The sequence below is a fragment of the Phyllostomus hastatus genome, unplaced genomic scaffold (genome assembly GCF_019186645.2).
Source record: "Phyllostomus hastatus isolate PE091 unplaced genomic scaffold, TTU_PhHast_1.1 phas_contig_495, whole genome shotgun sequence".
Lineage (NCBI taxonomy): Eukaryota > Metazoa > Chordata > Mammalia > Chiroptera > Phyllostomidae > Phyllostomus > Phyllostomus hastatus.
Window position 1 is genome coordinate 9,062,735 of NW_025333895.1, and position 23,951 is coordinate 9,086,685.

The window sequence follows — 23,951 nt, forward strand, 5'->3', positions numbered from 1 at the left end:
GTCCTGGAGGGGTCCTGTGGCCGACTTGGGTCAGAACCGCCTTGGCTGAGGGTCCCAGTGGGCCGGGGCCAGGGCCCAGGGGCTGCCACCTGAATGGTGGACAGCGGGTTCACCTGTTCACTCCCCAAGCCTTTGCCGAGGGTTGGGAGGGCGGGACTATGGGTGCTGAGGGGCCCGGGGCCCAGGGGCCGGGCTCGCCGTTGCTTCCCAGCACGGGGAGGAGTGCTTGTGGTTGTCCCCCCGTTTGGGGGCTCACTGGGGCCACGGTGCCGTCTCTCCTCCGCCGTTCTCGGGCCAGTGGACGGACAATGGGAGTCGCTCGCTGAGGCCGACGGCCGGTGGTCCGGTGGGTGCTGGCCGGGAGGGAGGCCCTGGGCCTCAGTCTCAGCAGGCGACAGGGAGACAAGACTGTCAGGGCGTGTCCCGGTTGGTCTCTGGGAGGCGTCCTGTCCAAACTGCCCGGAGAAGAGGAGCTGGGAGAGCGAGGGGACGCTCTGATCTTGACCTTGCGGCCATTTTCCAGAAGGGAGAAGGGATGGAAAGTGACGTGGCCGGGCAAGGGGCGACTTCCCAGACGGCCTGTGCCAGTGTGGCGGCCCGGCTCCGGGCCATAGAAGGGAGAAGAAGGGTGTCGAGTCCCTGGGGGTGGGCGGCAGGGGCACCGCACCAGGCAACTTCGCTGAGCCGATGGCGTGGGGTCGCACTTGCCGGAGCCCCCGCGGAGCCGCAGGGTGGGAGCGGCTCCCTCCGGCGTTCCCTGCCGGCTTAGCGAAGATGGCTGCCCAGAGAGACGCTTGAAAAGCAATTTCCTGCCGGCTCTGTAGAAGCTGTTTGGTTTGACCCTGACCTTGGAGTCTTGATAACAGAAGCTGCTCTTCACTCCTCGGGCTCCAACGGCCATCAGCCAGGGCGGCGAGTGTTGGGGGGGCCGCTGGGCCCAGCTCCCACCGGGCGGTCGCCGCCTCACCCTGTCTGTGTTCCTAGAGCCGGGAGCTGGGGCCAGGAGCCCGGGCCCCCCTTCAGTGTCTGCTGACCGTGGACGGAACGGGGGCGCAGAGAGGAGGTCGGAGCTCGCCCGCCCCCAACACTCAGGCGCCCGCACTGCACCTTTCCAGAACTGTTTTCCTGGTGCGGGGACCTCACCACGGGTCCACGAGGAAGTCCTCTGAGATCAGGACGGGGTGGTCCTTCTGCAGGGGCCCCAGCTCGGGGACGTGCCTCCCCGCGGCCAGGCAGCTCGACCTCCGAACCTTTCGGAGCCTGCTTTCGGGCTCCGCGGAGCCCCTTCCCGGTTCCACCAGGGCCAGTGTGTGGAGTGCGTGAGCAGAGGGTCCCCCGAAGCTGTGACCCGTGGGGAGGGCTGTGGTGGGGGACGGGAGGGAGCCCCCTGGGTGTGGGCACAGGGGCGCAGTGGAGCCTCGGGGGCAGCGGGGGCAGCGGCCCGGGGCCTGGAGGGTGCCCGGCGTCCCCGCATTCCCTTCAGCATCCGGGAACCCTGGCCACCTCCTCGGGAGCCAAAGACGGGGAGGGGGGCGGGGGGAGAGGGAGGCTCGCGCTGAGATTTCCTGGAACTGGCCGGAGGGGACGAGACGGCGCGGGTCAGGGCGTCCTGTGGGAGGAGCGCCCGGGGCAGGGCTGAGGGGCCAGGAAGCGGGCTGAGGCCGGGGCGGATCTGCCTCGGAGGGACCCCGTCTCCAGCCCGGGGTAGGCCGAGTGCCTCCTGAGTCACGCCGGGGCCATCGCGGGCTGGTCCTGGCGGCCGGAGCAGAGCGCCCCGGGGGTCCCGGAGCGCTGGGGTCAGAGGGACGGAGCCTCCAGTTGGGGAGACCCCTCGCCCTCTGCCTTCTCCCTGCGTCTCGGCCCAGAGGGCCTCCCCTGTCCCTGGCCTCGGGTGGGGGGTCTCTTATGAAGGTGCCTTGCTTAGCAGCCAGGACCACGAGGACCGGACCCGGCCTGGGTCAGGGCAGGGCCTCCCCCTCCGTGCGCATCTGTGCGGTGGGCCCGGGAAACGGCCGCGAGACTGGGTCAGGGGTGAACCCGACGGGGACCCTGAGGCTGTTCAGCCCGTCCAGGCGGCAGCGGCCTCCCCTGCATACCTCACCGGCGGGCGGGCGAAACGGAGCCCGCTGGCCTTTCCAGGGGGCAGCATCCAGCAGCCTTGGGCGAGGCCGTCTGGAGTCCAGCAGTGGGCCGTGGGCCCCGGGCCGCCGTGCGGGTCCCCGGAAGACGGGGCTGCTGGGAGAGACCCTGCCCTGCCCTCCCCTCCCCGCCTCGCCCCGCCCCTCCCCGCAGTGGGCACGGGGAGACCAGAGGGCCCTGCGCCGAGGAGGAGGAGGAAGAGGAGGAGGAGGAGGAGGACGAGGCTCCCAGCGCGCCGTGTCCCCCCAAGGGCGAGTGGTCCTGTTCAATTGTCCAGACACAATCGGGTCCCCTGCGCCGGCCCCGCAGATAAATCCCTGGCTGGGCTGCGCCTCCCCTGCCTGGGGCGGCGGCGGGTGAGCTGCAGCCTGGGCGGGGTCCTTCCCCGGTGCCGCGGGCAGCCGCAGCGGCTCTGGCCCTGGTGTGGCCGGAAGTCCCGCTTCCAGACCCCCCTCCCGAGTGGCGTCTCCCCCTCTGCGGAGTGGAGGAGAGGGGCTCCGACCTGCGGGGCTGCTGGGGGTGGGGGGGGAGCGGGGCCTGCGGGCAGGAAGAGTGTTGGTGGGCGGACTCCAAACTCCACCTGCCTGCGTGCTCCTGGGGGAGAAGCTTCTGGAAGTGAGGGTGGCCACTCAAGCAGGCACAGCTGTTCGTGGGGACCCCGGCACCCCTGAGGCCACCCCCACTGCGGGCAGGGGGACAGGGCCACTGAAGACGTGTCCACTAGGATGCTTTGAAGACGGTCCTTCCTCCTCAGTTTGTTCTCTCAATCACTGGATGTGCAGCCCCTGTGGCGGCGGGCGGGGGGTCACTGTCCAGGGTGTTGGGGACTCAGGGGGAGGAGATGGTCTCGGCTGCTGTCCCCGTGGGTCAGTGCGTCACCTCCAGGCCAGCTGTTCATCGACCCAAGTTTGAAACACGTGTTCCGGCAGGTTCCGGCAGGCGGCACCTGTTAAACCGTAGTGAAGATGTTTTCAGTGTTTTTTGGAATCAGCATGGCATCAATAAAATGAGAAGTTAATTCACTTTTCCGTTTTGTTATTGATCACAGACGTGGTCAGCTGCCAGTCAGAGGCTGTGAGTGGCAGGCTCAGCAGCATGGCCCTGGGGGTGGGGGGCGGCTCACAGCACCCCGACGACACGTGATTTGTCGCAGTGAAGCAGATCCGGGGGGGCCCCCCCGCCTGTCTCAGAAAGACACGAAGGTTCTTGGAATTCCTGTTCTGTCAAAGGCTGGACACTGCCGTGCCCCGTCTGTCTCTGGGGCTGTGGGGTCAGCGGGTGGCCAGTGGCTTGCCCGTTCTCTCGTGGTTTGGCTGTGAGTGGGGAGCCTCAGGCAGACCCTCTCCGGGGGTCTGCGGGTGGCCTGTGCCTCCCGCCCCACCCAGCCCTTGGGTGGCTCCAGTGAGGTGTCAGGAGGGCAATGAGGGTCCCGGGGGAGTGTGGATGGAGGGCCGGGGTCCAGCTGGGGTCCAGCCGTGTGCCGGGTGGCCACTCCTCAGCTCCCGCTGACGGACACCTGGGAAGGGTGGCCCCGAGTGCAGATCTCAGGGCGCTGGTGGGCTGTAGGACCGCCCCCGGCTCCCATCTTCCGGGACGTGATGTCACAGGGCAGCTCTGGGCACGGGGACTTCACAACCTCCTGAGGGAGACAGCCCCACTGTCAGCTGTCACCTCGTAAAGCAGCGTCTCCCCACCCCTTCTCCCCATTTCACAGATGGGCAAACTGAGGCACACAGGGCCCAGGTGGCTGTTGCGCCAGATCGGACACAGTCCCGGGGGCCAGCCCGGGGCTCTCACCAGCGGGGTGAGCCCACAGTGGGGTCCACGCCTTCCTGCCCCGCCCCACAGGACCTCGTGCAAGCGGCTTCGCCTCTCTGTGCCTCAGTTTCCCATTGTGCACCTGTCTCGGGGTGGAGGTGCCTGAGGTCTCGTGGGGACGGAGCGTGGCCCTGGTGCCCCCGTGTGTGTTGGATGTGGGGCGTGAGCTCGGGGCTGGGCGGCCGTCCCGGGTCCCTTTTCAGCACTGTCTGCAGAGGGGGCGGAGCCAAGTGTGGAAGACAGTGGGTAGGGGGGTGCCCGCCAGGGCCCGCAGGCTGCCCGCTCAGTGGGGTGGGACCTCTGTGTCTCCTCGGCGGGGTGGGGCGGGCCCTGGCCGTGTCCCCAGTCAGTAGGTTGGCCACGAAGTGGCCATAGTGGGCCCTGGAGCTGGGCCGGGGACCCCCACCCCCCGGGGGCCTCTGGGACCCGATGGCTGAGGCTCAGGTGCTGGTTCTCAGGGCCCTGTCCTGTCACCCTTGACGACCAGGGTGCTGGCCCAGGGCCCGAGTGCGCGGAGCGACCGTGACAGCAGTAGGTTTGCAGTGCCCGGGGGTGGGCGGCTGGGCCGGGAGCCTGGGTCCTCACGCCAGTTGGATTGCGGCCCCTCATCCGGGCTGAGGGGGCAGACGCCGTGCCTGGTGCAGGGGCACCCAGTGGGAGCCCTCCCCGAGGACCCCCGTGTCCCTGTCCCCGACGGCCAACGGGGCCCGTGTGCCTCAGTTTCCCGGGGGCTGGCCTGGGGCGACCTGCAGCTGAGGGCAGCGGTTCTGGGAGGTCAGGGGCCCAAGTGACCGCGGAGTGGGGCCGGGCCAGGCCGATGCTGTGCCGCCCCCCCCGCTCTGAGCCCCTGAAGGAAGCCTCGCCTCGCCAGCTGCCGTTGTGGTCGGGAGCTGTGTAATTAACTCTAAAAATGGGAGGCTGAGGAGGAATTAAAATAAATGCTGAGTGGGAATGCGGGACCGGTGCTGAGCAAAAAATAGCGGAGCCGGCTGGCGGCTGCCGCATCCTGGGGGCGGCCGGGGGCCGGGGACCCAGCAGGCAGGGACGAGGGTTCCTCAGGGGGTGCGCCCACCCCCGCGGGGTCCAGGTTCGTATTTGTCTCCTGGCGCCTGGAGGCCTGAGGTTCGAGGTCGCCGTGTCCGCAGGACTGGCCCTTTTTTGGGGGCCTCTGTGGCCGAGGGCGTCCCGGCCTCTCCCAGCTTCTGGGGGTCCCCTGGCCCCCTACTGCCTTGTGGGCTCCGGGGACGGCTCCCCCAACTCTGCCCTGTCACCACGGTGCCTCCTCCCTGTGGGTCCGTGTCTCCCTGCCCCGCATGTTTGTGATTGTGTTTTTGTTGTGATAAAACATACAACGTAGCTACAATGTAGCTACGACCGCTTCAACCACTGCAGGTGCGCGTCCGGGACCCCGAGCGCATCCACGACGTCGTGGGACAACCACACTGCTGTTTCTGGGACCTCTGCACCTTCCGCACCACGGGGCACTAGCCACCCCTCCCCCGCCCCGGCACTCAGCCGACCTCTGTCCCTGTGAGGTCCCCTGTCCTCGCTGCCGTGCGTGGGTGGGGCCGGCGGCCTCTGTCGTCCCTGGTGGACACCCCGGTGCCCGGTCCTGGGCGACGGGGAGTGGGCGTGTGTGGGATCCACGGGTGGGTGTTCAGTTTACACGAACTCGAATGAGGTTAAAGCAAGGATGCAGCTTCTCACTTGGAGCGGCCGCGTTCTGGGCGCTCGGGGGGCGTGCAGGGAGCATTCCGTCGTCCTTCCGGGGAAGGGAGCCCCCTCGTCACGGCTGCCCTGGGTTCCCGGGGCGACGGGACAGCTAACTCGGTGTGTGGCCTGGGTCGGCCGGGGCCGGGACCGGCTCTGTGTTCTCGGGGCCCGGGGCGTGCGCTGGGCAGGCGGGGCCCCGTGCGGGGTCCACGCTGGTGCTGAGATTGGGGACAGGGTGGCCTTGCCCTTTGGACATTCGGGCGTTGGGGGTGAAGGGGGTCATGTCTGCGGTCGACTCCCTCGGGTTCAGAAAAACGGTGCTCGCAGCACCCCCCTCCCCCCCAGACAGAGAGACAGAGACGGAGACAGGGACAGGGAGAGAACCGTGGGTGTAGGACAGAGGACGTGAGTCAGGGCGTGTGTCCTCGCTGACCGGTGACCCGCCGGAGGCAGGGCAGGAGGAGTGGCCCGAGGCACCGGGAGCTCCAGGGCCGGGGCCCTGCCTGAGGGGGTTCGAGCTCGGCTGGGGTGCAGCTGGCTTCCCGCCGGGGCTCCTGGCTCTGGCCGTCCGTCTGTCCGTCCGTCTGAGCTCCCAGCGGGCGGGCACGGGCTGTCCGTGGCTCTCGGAATCCAGCCGTCTGGCGCCGAGGGAATGGCTGTTGACGAGGGTGGCTGGGCCGCAGTTGCTCTTCAGCCGCCCCCGCCTGGTGGACATCCCGGCCCAGCTGGACTGCAGGGCTGAAGGCTCCCACCCACCAAACGCCCACCCTGGGCCCTTGGGGGGCAAAATTAACCCGGGAGGTGCTTCGTGCGAGGACGCCAGGCCTCGGGAGCCGGGCTGCTCCCCGAGGGTCTCGCCAGGGGACGGGTCTGAACCCGGGGCCGAGTGACCCAGGGGTCGGTGCTCCCGCTGCCTCGCCTGCTGCCCCCCTGATCCTTCACTCGCCCCTCCCACGGGGGCCAGAGCCAGCGACCCTGTTCACCCCTGACCGCCCCCCCCGCCTCCTTCCCCGTTGCGTCGCCAAGCCCAGCATAGGCGGGGGCCCTGGTATCAGGGTGCCGGGTGGAGCAGGTGCCTGGGTGCCGACCTGGGAGCCCTGGCCTCTGTGTAGCTCCCCACTCTGCAGGCAGGGGCTGCGCCTGGCCCCCCACGACTTTTATGGGGGGCCCCCGGCTGCTGGCTTTCTCACTTATAAAGTACCCAGGGTTGGTCTGCATCCAGCAAGGCGGTGTGTGTGTGTGTGCCTGTGTGCACATGCGTCTCTGCGTGCACGGGTGTGCACGTGTCTGCACACATGTGTACCCACTCCTTGCTTACTCACGGCCAGCGCCGTTTTTTCCGGCCAGGACCGTCCAGGTTGGAATGTGCTGGGTCCCCTTGGACAGGGTGGGGACACGGGGCCGTGAGTGGCCGCCCACGATGAGACGTCGGGCCAGCGGGGCGGAGCGGGCGGGCCCTGGTGGGGCGGGGGCGTCCGGTCGGTGCACTGCCGCTGCCGCCGCGGGGCCCCACGGCGCTCGCTGTAACGGCTGCCCCCCCTCTCCCCGCAGTTCCTGTGCCTGAAGAACATCCGCACCTTCCTCAAGGTCTGCCACGACAAGTTCGGGCTGCGCAGCAGCGAGCTCTTCGACCCCTTTGACCTCTTTGACGTCCGCGACTTCGGGAAGGTGAGCGGGCGGCCCGGTCCTGCGGCCTCGGTCGGCCGCGTCCCCCGGGCGCCGCGGCCCAGGGCCGGCTTCTGTGCACACTGGCGCCCCGGGCGGGGGTGCTCGGGGCGGGGCCTTCAGGGCACAGACTGTGCACACACACATACACACACACCCTGTGCACACACACACAGAGGGGCACCCTTACACACACGGTCCCACAGACACACGCTCACACACATATGCTTGTGCACCGTCATGCTCAGAAACACACGCTGTGTCACACGCTAACAAGTGCACACCGTCGCGCGGTCACACAGAGACACACTGTTGCAGACACACGCACCGCCACACACACACGCATACGTGCCGCCCCACACTGTAGCACACGGAGACACCCGTTGCACGCCGTGGCACACGCACTCAGGCCGTGTCTGGGCCCCGCTCCGCTGTCACGCTGGTGACCAGTGTCTCTGAGTCCCTCCTGTGAAGTGCGGGTGAGGAGCCCCCTCCGAAGCCCCCGGAGCAGGAAGGCAGGCTGGGCACGCCGTGGCCGGCTGAGCGCCTGGTGCGCGCCCCGCCAGGCCCCCCTGGTCCTCCCGGCCGTCTCCTGGTTCCTCGGCCTCCCCTGCGGGCCCGGGAGCGGCCTGAGCTGTGCGTGTGTGCCGGACGCCCGGCTGGGGGCTGGGCCGCGGGGGTCGGGGCCGGCATCATGGGTGTACGGTCCTCACCGCCCTGCCCTCCTGCCCGTCCTCGTCCACCTGGCTGCCCACCTGCACACTGACCTCCCCCCCGCCCCCGGGGGGGTCTGCCTAGCCAAGGCACCTGTGGCCAGTGCCGTCCCGCTGAGTGTGACCTGGGCGGGGGGAGACGCGGGGTGCTGGGACCCGAGCTCCCTGCAGGGAGCCGCCATCCGGAGCCTGGGCTGCTCAGCGAGTCCCCCCTGGTGTCCGGGGACGGCACACCCTGGACAACCGGACGTGAGCCAGGCCTGGCTGTCTCTGGCGCTTCGGCCGGCGCTGCGGAGGGTGGGGCTGTGGGACGGGCCAGCTGCCACAGGGCTGGGCTCCAGCCTCCGGGTCCTCCCAGCTCGGTGACCAGGAGGCGCAGGTCCGGCGTCCAGTTCCCTCTGGGCTCAGCGAGTGGAAGTCTCACCGGTCTCTTTGGGGACGCGGACCGAAGTCGCCCACAGGCCCAGCTCCATCTTCGCCGCCCAGGAGCCCAGCCCCGCGGTGGCCGTGAGGATGGGACGGCTCGCCCTGCCCACCCCCGCGCCACCGCCGGCCCTGACACGGGGCTGGAGTCCCTGCCTGAGGGCAGGCAGCGTCCGTGGGGTCGATCTGTCGTCCCCTGGGCAGGTGGGGCCAGAGGGGGAGACGCCTGGCCTCCAGGGGCTGAGCTGGAACCCGTGAGGGGCCGGGGGGTGGGGGGAGAGCCGTGCCCCTCGCTGCGCCGGGGTCCTGTTCCCAGTGGGGTCCTCCGCTGCCCCCCGGGGTCCACCGCCTGGCCGCTCCGTGTCGGGGACCCGCCGGGTCGCCTGGCCCCTGTTCCCCCCGTTTCCCGCAGAAGGGACAGCCCGGGGGGCGGGGCGAGGCCCACGGGGCTCTGTCTGCTGTTGGAGCCGAGGGCGGAGCAGTCCCTCTGACCGCCGGGTTGAACGCTCCTGCTCATTGTTCGTTAAAGCGCTTCGCGAGGAGGCTCCGATCTTCCGAGGAGGTGGAGCCGGGCCGGCAGCAAGGTGGTGGGGGGCGGCCGGCGGGCCGCTGGTTGATTAATTGAGTGCGAAGGGGCCGGGCAGCCTGTTCACCAGAGGGCGGGGACCCGGTCCGTCCTCCCGCCCGCCCGCTGCCCGACACCTCTGCCCCACGGCAGCGCTCACGTGGGCAGGCTCCTCGCCGTGTGCCGCGCTCTTGCCGTCCACAAGCCTCCTCGTCCTGCCGGGGCCTCAGGAAGGAAGGAAGGAAGGAAACCCCGGCCCTCGGAGGAGGCGCGTCCCCTCGTGTCCCCAGTGACGGTGGGAGTGGGGCGTCCAGTCGGGTCCGGCTGGCGGCCGAGGTCGACCCGTGCCCGGCCTCCGCCCAGCGGGGCGGCTGTCAGCAGGTGCAGGGCGAGGCCGCCGTGGGAAGGCCAGGGGCGGGCGTGGAGGCCCTGCCGCCCCGCGGACTCCCCCGCTCACGGCGTCCCCGCTCCGCCCGGGTGCTGGTGCTTCTGGAAGCCCGGTGAAGGCCGGCCGGGGGAGACAGCTTCAGGGCTCAGGACCGAGTGTGACACTGCGGGGGGGGGGGCGGAGCCAGGACCCGGCTGGCCCTGGGCTGGGCCTGCGGTTGCCGCCCCCGGGGCCGAGGCTCCTCCCGCCAGTCAAGCAGGTCTTCGGCCCGGCCCGCCTCCCAGGGGCCATGGGCACGGCCCGGGCCGGGGTCAGGTGCACCCGGGGGCCCGCCCGCCCCACCCCAGCCACCCTGTCCCCCCATCAGCCACCCTGTCCCCCCGGGACCTGTGTGGCGCGGCCACCCGCCACGCCCCTGACTGCCCCAGCCCCTGCAGGGACGGACGTGCCCCCCGGGCTCAGTCGGGTCGGGGAGGACGGGAGCCGCAGTCCTGGGGCGTCGATCCAGAGCCCCGTGTCTCCGTGCGCGGCCTGCGGCGCCGCCACGCGCCGGCTGCCCGGCGGGCTGCGTGCCGACGGCCTCGGCGCCCCGGAGGCCGCTCCGCTCTTGGGTCGGGGGCTCTCCCAGGCCACGGTGGCGGCGTGCGCATTTGCTCTCCCCCCCGTGTCACTGTCCTCGGGGAGACGCTCTGCGCCGATCGCTGGTCACGGCGCCGTCGCTGCCGCACAGGAGACTCTGGGGCTCCATCGGGGGGGCTCAGTCCCCCGGGCGTGGCCCCCGGGAGGTGGCGGGTCCCGGAGCCGGGGCAGGCCTCCGCGAGAGGCCACTGGCCGAGCAGGCGGGGCCTTGTCCCCAGAAGCGATCGCCCCTGTCCTCTCCTGTCTCCCCGAGAGTTTGTTTCTGGGCAGGGGGACTCGGGGTGCCGGTGGTGGCAGCCACCACAGCTGGTGGGGAGGCCCGGGGTGGGGGTGGCAGAACCGGAGCCTGTGCCCAGCCTGGCTCCGGCCACTGAGCCTCACGGCTCACCTGGAGGACCTCAGTTTCCCTGTCCATGAGCTGGAGAGGGGACCGGCTGAACGGCCCCTCGAGGGCGGCCATCAGGGCTGCGTCTCCGGCATCTTTCTCTCCTGTCTTCTTTACTCCGTGGGTCCCCCACAGGGGGCTGGTGAGGAGCTCGTGTCTCCCCAACTGCCTCTCTGCCTGTATCCGCAGTTAAGTGAGTCTTAATCGGCAAATTGTAAATTGTTTCTCCTCGAGAGGGGAGGCACTAATTGTTTCCATCGAAGCCTGACAATTTTCTGTCCTCTTGCAAAAAGAGCTGAATGAGACTAGGGAGGTGAGAAGACACAGTATCAAAGGGTAAGGAGTTCATTGTAACAAAGTGTCCTTTCCTGGCAACCTGGAGGTGAATCGTAACAAAGTGTCCTTTCCTGGCGGCCTGGAGCCCCTCCTCAAGAATTCTGGGACTTCCAGAGGCCCCAGGGCTCTGCGGCCGGCCAGCCCTTGGTCGGTGTCGGGGTGGGGGGGGGCAGCCCCTCTGAAGCACAGGCTGGTGGCCGTGACCTTGCCCGGGAGGGCCCTGCCGCGGTTCCGAAAGCCTTTCCCAGGCCCTCGGCCACGAGCAAGCTGCGTACACAGGCGGGGCCCCGCCCTCCCCGAGACTCCAGTTAGGGGGTGTTTATCCTGGGCGGCCCTTTTTGACTTTCATTAAACAAAAAATTATGATACAATGGACATCACCCAATATTTACCGTCTTTTAAACCCTCACCTGAGGGCATGCTCGTGGACTTCAGAGAGAGGGGAGGGGGAGGAGAGGGAGGGAGGGAGGCGAGGGCGTGAGAGAGAAGCATCGCTCCGTCGCCTCCTGCAGGTGCCCCGACCCGGGACTGAGCCCGCGGCCTTCCGGCTCCCCGGACAACGTGCTGACTCCCCGAGCCACCCGGCCAGGGCTGACACTTACCCCTCCAACCGTTGGTCCCCGTGTGTAGAGTTAATTGTCATTCACCGAGTTCGCCCCTGTGCAGCCCAGCTGCCCGCCCCTCCCCCCTCCCCCCTGCCCCGGCCTGGGCGGCCAGCGGTCTGTTTTCCGCGTCTGCGCCCCTGCCTGCCCCGGGCAGTCCGTCCGTGTGAGTGGGGTCACGGGACAGACGGGTGGCCTTGGGTGCCTGGCGTCTGGCCCCGAGTGGGACCTGCTCCAGGTCCCTGCTGGTGTGTGTGTCCCTTCCTCTCCGAGGCTGGGGGACCCCCCCCGCCCCGGCGCGGACCGGTGTGGACGGGCCGGTCCGTTTCCCCATCGCCGTGGACGCGCCCGGACGGGCAGCCTCTGCCTTTGGGGGTCGCTGCGCAGAGTGTGGCTGCGGGCCTGCGCGTGCAAACACGTGCTCGTGGACGTTTGTGCCGGAGCCGCTGAGCCTGCAGCGCCCCCCCCCCACCTCCCCAGGCCCTGGAAGCCCCGGGACCCTCACCACAGAGTGGAGTTCTGGAAGGAGCGCGGCCGGGTCACGGCTGCAGGGGCCTGTTCTGTGGCGTTCGCTCACTCGGGGCCGTCGGGAAGGCTGGCCTGTGTGGGACACCTGGCAGGGCCGGGCCGTGCGGAGGTGACCGCCGCCGTGGGCGTCATCGGAACACCGCCCTCGCGACTGCCCTTCTGCCCTTCCCCGGAGGCCGGTGGTCTCGGCAGGCCGGCTGGGCAGACCTTGCACCGCGAGGTGGTGGGCGCCCGTCCCGTCTCGGACCCCGGCTCCCTGGCAGCTGCAGCTCCGAGCTGGTGGCGTGGGCGGAGCCCGTGGGAGCTCGGCCGGGTGCAGCTGGACGTCGAGGCCGCCGTTCCCCGGGCTGGCCTCCAGGTGAGAGGACCCGGTGTGGGGGGGGGGGCCCAGCGAGGGCTGGAGCCGCTCCTGCTGCCCGGGAGGGCCGGGCCCCGGGCCTGGGTTGCCGTCCTGTCGGGGTCAGAGCACCCCTGTAGCCCTGGCGGCCGGCAAGAGGCCTCCCGAGAAGGAGGTGGCCGTGGCCACGGCCCCAGGCCCCCACTGTCACGGCCCCTCGCACCAGGGCGCACAGCGGGGGTGGGGCGCCGACACCTTGGCCTCCTGGAGTCCCGGTCCCGCTCAGGTCGGTGCCGTGTTGGGGGGGGGGGGCCAGGGAAGGCGAGCGCTCTGGGACCGCGTTAGACCTGGAGGAGGGGGCTTCGGGACACTTGGGGGGAGGGGCGCTCAGGGCGGAGCCCCCGCTGCAGCCCGAGGCTGGTCCGTGTGGGTCCTGACCGGGGCCCGGCTCCTTAGGGGGCGACACAGCGTCCCTCCTGCAGGTGCAGGCGTCTGAAGATGCAGCCACCCATCTACCCACCCACCCACCTATTCACTCACTCACTCACTCATTCACTCATTCAACAAACGCAGGGGCGCGCTCTCTCTGTGGGCGGGGGACCGAGTGGTGAGCAGACAGACCCCCCCCAGCGCCTGCTCTTGAGTGGGTGAGGGGCGGGCGCTCTCTCCTACGTGGCCGGGCCTGGGGGCCACAGCCCCGGCCCAGGGCCTCTGCGGTCCCCCCTGAGTGCCCTCCTCTCCCTCCGTAGTGAGGGTCGCCTCTTCTCAAAGATGGTGCATGTGACACCGACATTTATTAGGTAATTAGTTTTCCCGTTCTTAATTAATCAAAGACTAATTAGGAGTTATACCGCCAATTAGCCTTGCTAGTGCACACCTGGTGACGGCTCACCCGCCCAAAGCGGCCGGGGGGCGGGGGGGGACGTTCTGCGTGGGGCGTGTTCCGTGTGGGTGTGTCCAGGGCGCTGGGGATCCTCCGGGCCAGCGACCTGCAGGGGCCCCCGTGCGCTGTCCCAGGGCACAGCTGACCGTGTCCAGGCAGCGTGGGGGGCGCAGGCTGCTGGTGGGGAGGCAGCAGAGGGGGTCCTGGGGGGGCCCAAGGCTTCTCCTCGGTCGGTCGTCAGCTGGGGTGCTCACAGGGCGGCACCTGGGGGGGTGGCCCTCCCCCCCATTCGTGGTGTCGGTGTGGCTTCTGCGGAGCCTGGGATCTTGGTGCCCAGGCCTCCCGGCTGGGTGAGTGGGCAGCGGGGCTCCGGCCACCTCTGCCCAGCCGCCCCGGCTCCCCCCTCACGGACTGACCCCTTGGCAAGGTTCGGGCAGCCCAGTGCCGCCTCCCCTGTGAAGCTGCTCTGGGTTGCCCTGGCCCACAGCGGGGGGCCCAGGTCTGGGGACGGCAGCTTTAGCCACCTTCTCTCCAGAACCCTAGTTGCGCCCAGGCCGGGGCACTGAGGCGGACGAGGACAGGCCTGCCTGGTGGCGTCTCCCTCCGGGCCCACTAAGCCGGGTCAGCAGGTGGTGGGAGGGCTGGGGACCCCCTTCTGGGCTGACCGGGTGGGGCCGTGGCCTCAGCCCCCGAGCCCAGGTCCCTTCACCTGCTGGAGCTGCTGCTTTTGCCGCCGGGGCTGGCAGGTGTGGAGGGGGTGGGGCCCGGCTCCCGGCAGATCGTGGGGTGCACGGGGTGGGTACGTGGTAGCACCTGCGCCCGGAGACGGAGTGCGGGTGGTGTCTCGATGCCCGGGTGACGCTGAAGCACGGAGGGCAGAGGGCGGAGGGCAGACCCTCGGGGCCCGGGGTCGCCAGCAGCTGGCTGTCCGTTTGCGTCCCCGAGACCGACGGCGTCCATCTGGCTATGCTTCCCCGCCGTGTCCGGCGCGCGTCCTTTTGATCTGAGGCTGAAATACTTTAGCTGGTGGCGACAGTGGCTCGGTGCCCTTGCCCCCTCCCCGCGCCGGAGGAATGTTCAGGAGGGACCCGGTGCCGGCCGGGGGCCGCCTTGGACCCGGGAGGCTGTCCGGCTGCGCGGGCCGCCGGGGACAGCGGGTCCCTGGGCCGGGAGTCTGGGTTCCAGCAACACCCTGCCCCGGGCTGGGCGGCCCCGGGCGGGCGCCGGGAGGCAGCTCCGGGGTGCCACGCAGACCTGGAGCCTCGGAGCCTCGGGCTGCGGCCTCCCAGCCCCTCGGGGCCCGCCCTCTCCGCCGCCAGGAGCCCGTGCGACCACCCTCACCATTGGGCGCCAGGTGCCGGGGAGGGGTGGCTGAGGGCACAGCGCTGCTCTGCCCTTGGGTGGGACAAGAGCCCCAAACTCGGGGACGTGGCATCGAGGGAGGCCAGCAAAGGGGGGGCTGGGCCGTCCAGCCGCACCCCAGGGGGCACGAGGCCCGGCCAGGGCGACAGGCCAGATGAGGACACCAGGGGCTGGAGAGGGCCGTGGCTCCCCGGGGCCGAGACTGGACTGGGCCGGGAGGCAGGGTTGGTTCTGCGTCTGTGTTTACCGAGGGTGGGGGGGGGTGGCCTGCAGAGGCCCCACCACTCCCCAAGGACCTCGGTGGGCTCCCCTACGAAGGGGCGTCGGAATGGCACCGGCCTCGCCGAGCCGCGTTGTCCGGTCGGCAGGTGCCAGGGAGGGGCGTCCCCTGGAGGCCTGGGAGGTCTGTGGCCTGGGTTCTGATGCTTCCTCCTGAGGGAGGTCGGGGTGGCCGCTGGGCGTGGCTTAGACCGGCCCCTAGGAGCACCTGGAACCCAGACGTAAGGCTCCGAGACGGGAGACCCTGTGGCTTTGTCTCTCTGCCCCAGCCGCCCCGACCCCTCTGCTCCAAGGGGTTTCTGGTCCGGGCCGCATCTGACGGGCTGGCCCCCTGCTCGCCTAACCGGAGAACGCCGCCCGCGGTGACTTTCAAGTGGAAAAGCAGAAATGTCCTCGCGCGGTGGGCATGTCATTAGGAAAAGCAAATTAAACCATCTTTAATGGCGTTCGCGTCTCCGTCGCCCGGGAGAACGGAGTCGGTGAAGCAGGGAAATGAGGAACGGCTGACGCCCTTGGGCGGGCAGGCGGGCGGGCGGCGGCATCGGGGAGCAGCGGCTGTGGGCCTGGGCCGGGGTCTCGGCGGCCGGGGCGGGTGCGGGGGGCCAGGCAGCGGGGTGGCTCTCGGCGTCCCGCCAGCTCTCTCTCCCATGGCCCCGGTGTCTGCCGGCCAGCGGGCCGCCGCAGACGGGCCGTGTGCCCCCAGACGCGCACGCTGGCTGCTCACCCCCAGTGTGGTGGCGGTCTCCGAGGTGAGGCTCGGGTCCCGTTCCGTCACGAGGCTGGAGCTTCACGGCGGGGTCGGTGGCTTCATGAAGAGACCGCAGGGAGTCCCCCCGCCCCTTCGACAGGGGGGACGCGGGCGGAGACGATGCTCTGGGAGGCAGGGCGCTCGCTGGACACGGGGTCCGCCAGCGCCCCGGTCTCGGGCGTCCGGCATCCCGAGTGTGAGGAGGAACAACTGTCTGCCGACGCGTCGCCCCGTCTATGGGGCTTCGTCACTGCGGCGCGGGGGGACCAAGACAGGGTCCCCCAGCTTCTGGGCTCCGTTCTGGGGGGGGGGTAGGCAGAAGGAACTCAGCCCTGTAACAAAGGCCTGACCTGGGTAGATGTGTCTCCTCACTGTGCCTCGGTTTCCTCATCCGTCTCGGGGGGCGGGCAGGGGTGCCTCCTGCTCCGGGCGGCTCAGGGAGGCGGGGACGCCGTGGAGGCGCAGCCCGGGTCTGAGCTGATTGGATTGGAGGAGGCACATCCCTCTGTGTGGAGTCTGTGATGGGTTCCGTGGGACCAGCACTGGCTCCGAGTTGCTGAGGGCGCTTTGGAGATTGCGTGTCCTCGGTTTCCCGAAAAGGGTGGCCCTGTCTTCTGGGAACTTAAAAAGGCTCGGCTAGCAGGAAAGGGAAAATGAGTTTTCTGTTTCTCTCCCCAGTAGGTTCCCAGCTTTCGGGTGGGCCGTAAAACACAGGCAGCGTGACGTTCCACCGTTAGAGAGCCATTCCTTTGACTGAAGCGTTTTCCTGTTGACGTGGGTTGCCCGTGAGGCCTTCTCACTCGCTTCTCCGGGCCGAGGGGGCTGTCCGCCCCGCCCTCGAGAGTGGGCTCTGACCAGGAGTGGAGAAGGGATTTGGGCCCCTCGCAGGGGGGAGAGGGGCTGAGTCCAGATCTCCGGCCGGCCCGCCGCCAGCCCCTGGTGGGAGGGACGGTCTGGGGTTGGCTGGGCTTTGGGGAGCGCAGGCGGGCGGAGAGCCAGGCGGGGGCCGCGGGCCCAGGCCCCGGGGGAGCAGCAGCCACCTCCTCCTCCTCCTCCTCCTCATGAATTCTTCATGAGCCCCGGCTTCGCGGCGGCCGTGAGCGCAGGGCTGCTTTGTGAGGGCCTCAGGGAAGCCTCGCGAGTGACGGATGGCGGCCGAGCCCCCGGAGGTGGAGTGACCGGCTCTGGGCACCATATGCTGTGGGGGACCCCGGCGTCAGCACCCAGGCCTTCCCCCCCACCCCACCCCCGACCTGCCCGGGGGCCGCACGCAGCGGGCACCTCCTGACCGCCGTGAGCACGCCCGCATGCTTGGGGCGGCCGTGGACGCGGCTGCAGCCTCCCGGGCAGCCCAGCTGCGGTCGTGAGAGGGGCCCTCACTGCCCCCCGGGGGGTTTCGTCCGGCTCGGACCCCGCCCCTTCTCTCTCCTTGGCCCTCTCCCTCGGGCCCCCGGGGCTCCCCTCACCCCCCCCGTGCCTTCTCAGGCTGCCCCGCTCCCTGTGAAACGCCGCCCTGTTTCCAGCAGGGCTGCGCCGCCTGCCCAGACGCTGGTCCCGCCCGGCCTTCCTGCACGCCGCCACCCTGCCTCCCCGCAGGCCCCGGGCCCCCCCCCCCCCGCCCCCCAAGGGAGCTTCCCCATGAGTCCCTGTCGTCAGCATTCAGCTCGGGTCCCAGCTGCGTGGCCGTGCGTCTGGCTCCTTTCTTTTGCCTTATCTGCGCCGACCACGCTCGGCCGCGCCGCCTCTCAGCCTCCCCCAGGGGCGGGCGGCCACCTGGTGGGAGCAGAGGGGCGCCCGGGGAAGACCCCGCTCTCCTCCCGTCTCCGCCCCCCGGGGGGTGGCCGAGGCCTGTGCCCACCTCCTGCCGGGCCTGGGCGGGGGGGAAGACGAGGGAGCGCACCTCGGCCGTGCACGCTGGTGCGCTGTGTGTCTGTGGTGTGTGTCCGCACACACACGCACACATGTCTGCACACACGCTTGTGTGCACACGGGTTTGTGCATGTGCACGTGTGTGCATGTGTGCACCTGTACATGTGTTTGTGTGTTGCGTGGGCATGCTTGTGTGCATTTGTGCACAGACATGTTTCTCTCTGTGTTGTGTGTGCATGTATTCATGTGTGTGCCTGCATGTGTGTTTGTGTGCACACATGTTCCCGTGCATGGATGTTTGCATGCACACACCTGTGTTTGTCCAGATGTCCAGAATCTGGGCATCTCGGTGGGGCCAGCTGTCTGCTGCGTCCTCTGGAGCCGTGGAGCCCTGCACAGCTGCCACCCTCCCTGGGGTCTCCCCGAGACCCTCTTCTGGACCCCTCTCTGCCCTCCCTCTCGGGACCCTCCTGGGCGTCACCTGTGGAGGGAGAGGGGCCTTGGGTCCTGGTCCTCCTCCAGTTGTGGAGGACAGAACTCGGCTGTCCCTCCCTGTGTCGCCCCCACCCCCGTGTCCCTCTGGGGTCCCTCACTGCCCCTCGCAGGCCCACATGGCCCGCCAGCGGACACTGCTCGGCTTCCATGGCCTGTCCTGGCCCCAGCAAACGTGTGGCCGATGGTCACAACCCGGGACCAGGCGTGGCACCGTCCCCTCAGCAGAGACCACCCAGCCCAAAGGTCCGCCGGCTGAGGCCGGGGACCCCGAATTGTCTAAATCAACCCTGTCCGCCCTGCCGGCGGGGCTCAGCAGACCAAGCGTTGCCCCAGTTGCCGCTTAGACTCCCAGTCAAGGCGCTTGTCCACACTGCGGGTCCCGCCCCCCGCTGGGGGGCACACGAGAGGCACCCGACCCAGGTTTCTCTCTCTCCCTCCTCCTCTCTCTAGAAACAAATAAAATCTTTAGCCCTGGCTGGTGCTGCTCAGTGGATGGAGTGCCGGCCTGCAAACCAAAGGGTCCCCGGTTCAGTTCCCAGTCAGGGCACATGCCTGGGCTGCGGGCCAGGTCCCAGGGGCCGAGACCCAGAGACACTGCCCCCTGCCCTGGTCCCTCTGGGACCGCTCTCCTGTGTGGGTGTGGCTGTCTTCTCCTCATGTCCCCACACCTTCCCTCTGGGCCACGTCCCCGTGGTCGCTTTGCAGGCTCTGTCCGACGTGGTGCAGGCCGGCCTCTGGGGGTGGGACCCACGGCCACGCCGGTCCAGGCCACTGACCAGCCGGCCGAGTCCCGTGTGCCGTGTGCTGATGGTTTGTCTCCTTCCTTCCTCCTCACGGGGCGGAGGAGTTCCCGGGGGTCTGGGCGTTGCATCCTGGGGGCCCCGGAGCCCCAGCCCAGCTGGGATGTGCTCCCTGGGTGGCCCCGTCCCCAGCCTTGGTCCTCTGTCCCCGAGACGGCCCCCGAGTGTCTCCACTCTGTGCACGGAGACCTGGGACGGGAGTCCACACAGGAGGCCCGCTCAGCTGCCCTGCGGCCGGGCCGGCATCAGCCCGCGGGGCCCTCCACGCCTGGCTTTCGTGACGCCAGGGCCCCCTCGCTGAGTGACCTGGGACCAGTGACTCCGTGGCATCCTGATGAGTGTGTTCACAGCCTGCGGTGTGAGCCTTCTCCTGAGGGCGTCCGCCTCCGCTCCCCCCCGCCCCCAGCCTCCTAGGAGCCCAGGTCTGCAGAACGAACAGAGGCCTGTTTGTGTGCGAGTGGGCCTCTGCCTGCGCCTCTGCCTGTGGGCCGGGACGGCCTGGCCTGTGCACGGGGCGGCCCCGAGGCCTCCCCCGTGGCTACCTGAGCAGCCCCAGCCTGGTCCTCGCGCGCCCGCCGGCCCCACCGCCCGCCCTGGGTCTCATAGTCCCCCTCCCCCCAACACACTCCGTTTCGCTGTGCCCCTCCCCCTCCTCCCCACTCCCCTGCATCCTCTCCCTGCTCCCCTGCTCCCCCGCCGTCTCCGGAGCACCCCTCCACCCCCTGCTGCACCCTGTGGTCAGCCCCCTCTGTTGCTGCCCACTGTGCCCCCATCGAGGACAAAGACACTGAGGATGGACAGCAAGGGTCACGTGTCCAGCTCCGGGTCTCAGGCCACGGTGTCCCCTCCGGCACCTTTCCTCTGCTCCTGCTGTGGCTCCTGGCCCGAGAGGACCCATTCTGGTGGGAGACACCTGCCCTGCGTCCAGGACATTCTCCCCGGGCGGCGGGAGGACGAGCAGGCCTCCTCTGGCCTCAGGGCCACCTGGACCGAGCCTGGGGGTGCTGACCCCCCAGGGGGCCAGGCCGCCAAGTCCCCGCTCTAGGCTCTCGGAGGGCGGCCGGCGGGCTCAGGCTGCCCCCGGAAGAACCACCTCCTGTCCTGCCGAGGCCCCTTCATCCCTCCGTTGAACTCCCCTGTTCAGAAAACGCCCATGTGGACCTGAAGGGCTCTGAGCGTTTCTGTGTGTTGCATACGAAGATACCCCGTCCTTGCTGGCTGAGGAAGCCGATGGCCGGCGCTGGGTGGCAATGGTGGCTGCTGCTGCGACGGGAGACCCTGTCAAAGCCGCTGAACCCTCCAGGGCGGAAGTGCAGGCAGCTCCACAGTCCCCGCAGCTCGGCCTCCGAACACGCCCTCACCCTGCAGTCCCAAGTGTAGCCTCCTCATGGCACAGGATGGCTGCTCAGCTTCTGCCATCGCACCCATGCTCCATATATCCGGGAAGAAAAAGGAGGGGCAGCACTTTCCCATACAGATCAGGGCCTCCCTCCTAGCCCTGTCCTCCTTACCTGCTTTCGGGCCAAACACGGGCCTGAGGCCTTGCTCTGCTGCAGGTGAGGATGGGGGTGGGGCCTTCGGCCGAGCAGCCCGTGCCCATCTGAGACTCATCTCTCACGGGAGATGGAGAGGGACCCGGGGATGGGGGGGCCGGATGTGTTTGCCACACGTGGGGTCAGTTAACCTCCTGTTCCACTCCTGCTTGGGGGTTCCTCTCTTTTCTTTCTTTCTTTTTAGAAAGATGTTATTTACTTATTTTTAGAGAAAGGAGAAGGGAGAGAAACATCAATGTGTGGTTTCCTCTCATGCGCCCCCTACTGGGGACTTAGCCCACAACCCAGGCCTGTGCCCTGACTGGGAATCGAACCTGTGACCCTTTGGTTCTCAGGCCGGGGCTCTGTCCACTGAGCCCCGCCAGCCAGGGCTCTCTCTGCTTTTTTTTTTTTTTGAACAGCAGAAACCTGAGCAGGAGCTGGGAAACTTGGGTGTGTCTGCCCTGCTGGGCTTGCTGTCACTCCCGAGTCCCAGTGGCCAGGCCGAGGTGGGCGCTGTGTCTGTTATGGGCGGGGACACTGAGAGCCAGGTGCTGCCGCACGGAGTGCACTCGGCTGGCTGTGCAGCCGCCGCCGCCGCTGCCGCCTGTCACGGGGAAGCCAGATTTCGCTGCGGGCTGCAGCGGCAGTGGTGGTGGTGGGGTGGCCTCCTGGGAGTGAGGGAGAGGAGACAGTGGGTGGGGGTTCCGGTGGGACGGCCAGAATGGGATTCTCGAGGAAGCCGGGTCTGCTGTGGGGGTGTCAGGCATCCCCTGGGGGTGCCCGGGGGGTGAGGAAGCCCGTGACGTTCAGGGTGTCCCCCCAGAGCCCCGCGACAGGGCCCCACAGCACTCTCCTCCTGTTTCGGGTGAGGCCCTGAGGGCTGAGCAGCCTGGGGGGCGGAGCTTGCAGCCCCTTCCTCGTTCAGGCCGGCGGAGGGGTGGTCCCCCCGAGGGGGGCGGCGGCGAAGAGAAGCTGCTCGCACTCCGCATGCTTGTCCGTCCCTCCGCTTCCAGGGTCCCTGCCCCAGGGGCCGGCGGCCGGAGGCCGACCAGCTGCCCACCTGCCTCCCCTCCCGCCTGCATCTCGGGGCCTGTCCTAGACGGGGGGCTGTGGACCCCTTTGCTCAGAGGCCTGGAGAGGCGGAGGCCGTGGGGGTGCTCTGTCACCTCGACACCCAGAGTGACCTGGCGCCCCCACCTTTCAGGGCGCCTCCCCCAGCTCACGGGGACACAGCCGGAGGGTGGAGCCGGGCTGGCAGGCAGGCGGTCGTAGGCCTGTCCCGGCGCCCTGGTCCCTCTGCTCCTGCCATCTGGGGTCCTCTCGGTGTCCTCAGACAGGGCGGGCGGACTCTCAGGGTCCCTTCTCGGGAGGGTGTGAGGCTGGGGGGGGTGCCGGTGGGGCAGGGGGCTGCTGGCTGGTGGTCGTCGTCTGTAGAGAGGTGGGTCCTAGGACCCAGCTGGCTCCCCGAGCCCAGCTGCCCACCTCTCTGGAAACCTGGCTTCCTGGGGGCGCCCCTCCCTGGGACAGGTGGGTGGGCTGGCTGCCCGCAGCTGAACGGCTTTGTTCCCGCCAGAGCTGTCCCCGCCCTGCCCCGTCTGTCCCCGGGGCGTGTCATTTATGCTTCCAGGCAATTAGTTTCTGCGGGGCGTCCCCAAGGGCTCGTCTGGGCCAGGGGTCACTTCCCACAGAACGGGCCTGGCAGATGGCCCTGCCCTGCCCCCCTGCCAAAGGAGGGCATCGGGTGTGCGGGGTCGGGGCAGGGGGCACCTCGCAGTCCTGGGGCCACGCAGGCAGCTGGCTCTGTCTTCTGAGTGGGCCTGAGCCCCTGAGGACCCCCGAGGATACCCTCCCACCGGGAGGAACCGGCGCCCACCGTGGCCCCCCCCAGCACCTCGAGTCCCTGGGGCTGCTGCCGTCCCCCTGCGTCACCTGTGAGGGGACGTCCTGCCCTCTGGGTCTGAAGGGCAGGGTCGGCCTCTGCGTTTCGGAGAACCTGACCTCAGGTTTGGGGGAAGGACATGAATTTTGGGGGGACCCGGAACCCAATACAGACGTCAGTCGGCTGTGACAGCAGCACGTGACACCTGTGACGGCTGTGACACCTGTCCTCTGTGCCAGGCCCTGGCGGGGCCCCCTCTGGGGGCTGTGAAGACAGGCTCGTGGCCCTCGGGGAGCCTGCTCCCTGGGGCTGAGTGGGGGGCGCAGGGTGGGCCAGCTGTCCTCGTGGGGGGGCGCCCAGCCCGGGCCTCGCCCCGCGCTCCACTCCCACCCCAAGCCCCGCTCCTCCCTCCCCGTCTCCCTCGGTTTCCGCGGCCTCGGAGGTGGGAGGTGGGAGGTGGGCCGGGTTTGCAGGACCTGAGGGAGGCGGGCAGTCTTCTCCTGCGGCTCCGCCTGCGGTGTCTCCACCCGCTCCCACCGGCGCAGGGCAGTGGGGAACGCCCCCCCCCCCGCCCCGCCCACGTCCCGCCGCGGGCCAGCACCGCGCAGCGGGCGTGCGGGCGCCGGGGTCTCCCCTGTGCGGAGGCTGCTGGGGGAGCCGCCCCGCCTCCCGGGGCCGAGGCCGCACCCCCCACCTCTAGCAGTGCCCCCCACAGGCCCCGAGAGCAGGCGCTCACTTAGGGGTCCCGAGCTCCTGTGCCGCGGGGACGCCTGTTCCTCCCCAGGCCTCGGGTTCCCTGGCGCCCCCGCCCGGGGGGTTTCTCGGAGGCCCCACCCCCTCGGGGAGGCCCCTGTGCCACCACCGGCTGGCCTGTCCCTTGCCCACAGCGCTGAGCCCGGGACGGGTCCCGTGAGCCCCGGAGGCCCCAGTGGCCTCCCCTCCCCCGCTCAGTGCCTGCTGCGCCGTGGCTGCTGAGCACGCAGACGGACGAGCGGCGAGAACCCCTCTGTAGGGCGCTGCCATCTCCACGTCACGGGCCAGGGCCCGGGGACCCCTGAGGGTCGGGGGTCGGGGGGCAGGGGGCAGCTGCCGGGACCCGGTGCCGCCACATCGAGCCTCGTGTCCGGCCCCGCCCAGGGACTGTGGTTCGGGCGCCCTCAGCGGGGACACGCGTGTGTCTGTCTGGCCAGGGTGGTGGTGAGACCTTGGACGGGGGCCCCCCACCCCTGCACCCTCCGCCGCCGAGGCCGCAGAGACACGCGTGTGTGTTGAGGGGTGGTGCCGCCAGCTGGGAGGTGCGGTCGTGGTTCTCCTGGCCGCTCAGGTGGCCGCTAGTCAGGGGGGCGGCGAAGCGGCTCGGAAAGCCACCGCCCTCGGCAGGTCGTGGCTGCGGCCACCTCCTCGGCCTGTGGGCCAGCGGGGCTGTGACGGGCAGCGAGGGCCTGGGGGCTGGAGCTGAGGCGCCAGAAGCGCTGGGGGGGGGGGGTGCGGCTCTGGGGAGGGGCTTAGACAGGGAGGGGGCTGCTGAGGCCGGAGTCTGGCCCCCCTTGAAGGGTGTGGGTGCCCCTCACACCACCCCGGCTCCCTCCCAGCCTTCCCTGCTGCCCTGGGCCGGCGACCACTCTGGCCCGCGTGTCTTTGCCCCACGGGTGACTCCGATGGTCTTGGCTGGGTGAAGGTTCAGGGAGGCAGGGCGGGGGACAGCTCTCAGTCCAGGGCCAGGCTCCAGGTCAGGGCTCAGGCTCGGGGTCAGGGCTCAGGCGGGGGGTCAGGGCTCAGGTCCGGGGTCAGGGCTCACGCTCGGGGTCAGGGCTCAGGCCCGGGGTCAGGGTTCAGGTGGGGGGTCAGGG

General features: G+C 69.7%; 1 protein-coding gene across 4 annotated transcripts in view; it reads left to right on the forward strand.

Moving 5' to 3' along the window:
* The window catches only part of VAV2 (vav guanine nucleotide exchange factor 2), a 90,193-nt gene that overhangs the window by 20,556 nt on the left and 45,686 nt on the right, over positions 1–23,951 (forward strand). For all 4 annotated transcript variants that reach the window (XM_045846069.1, XM_045846065.1, XM_045846067.1 and 1 more), the window contains exon 2: positions 7,222–7,338. In XM_045846069.1, the coding sequence (XP_045702025.1) occupies positions 7,222–7,338 (117 nt within the window). The remainder of the gene's footprint in view (positions 1–7,221; positions 7,339–23,951) is intronic.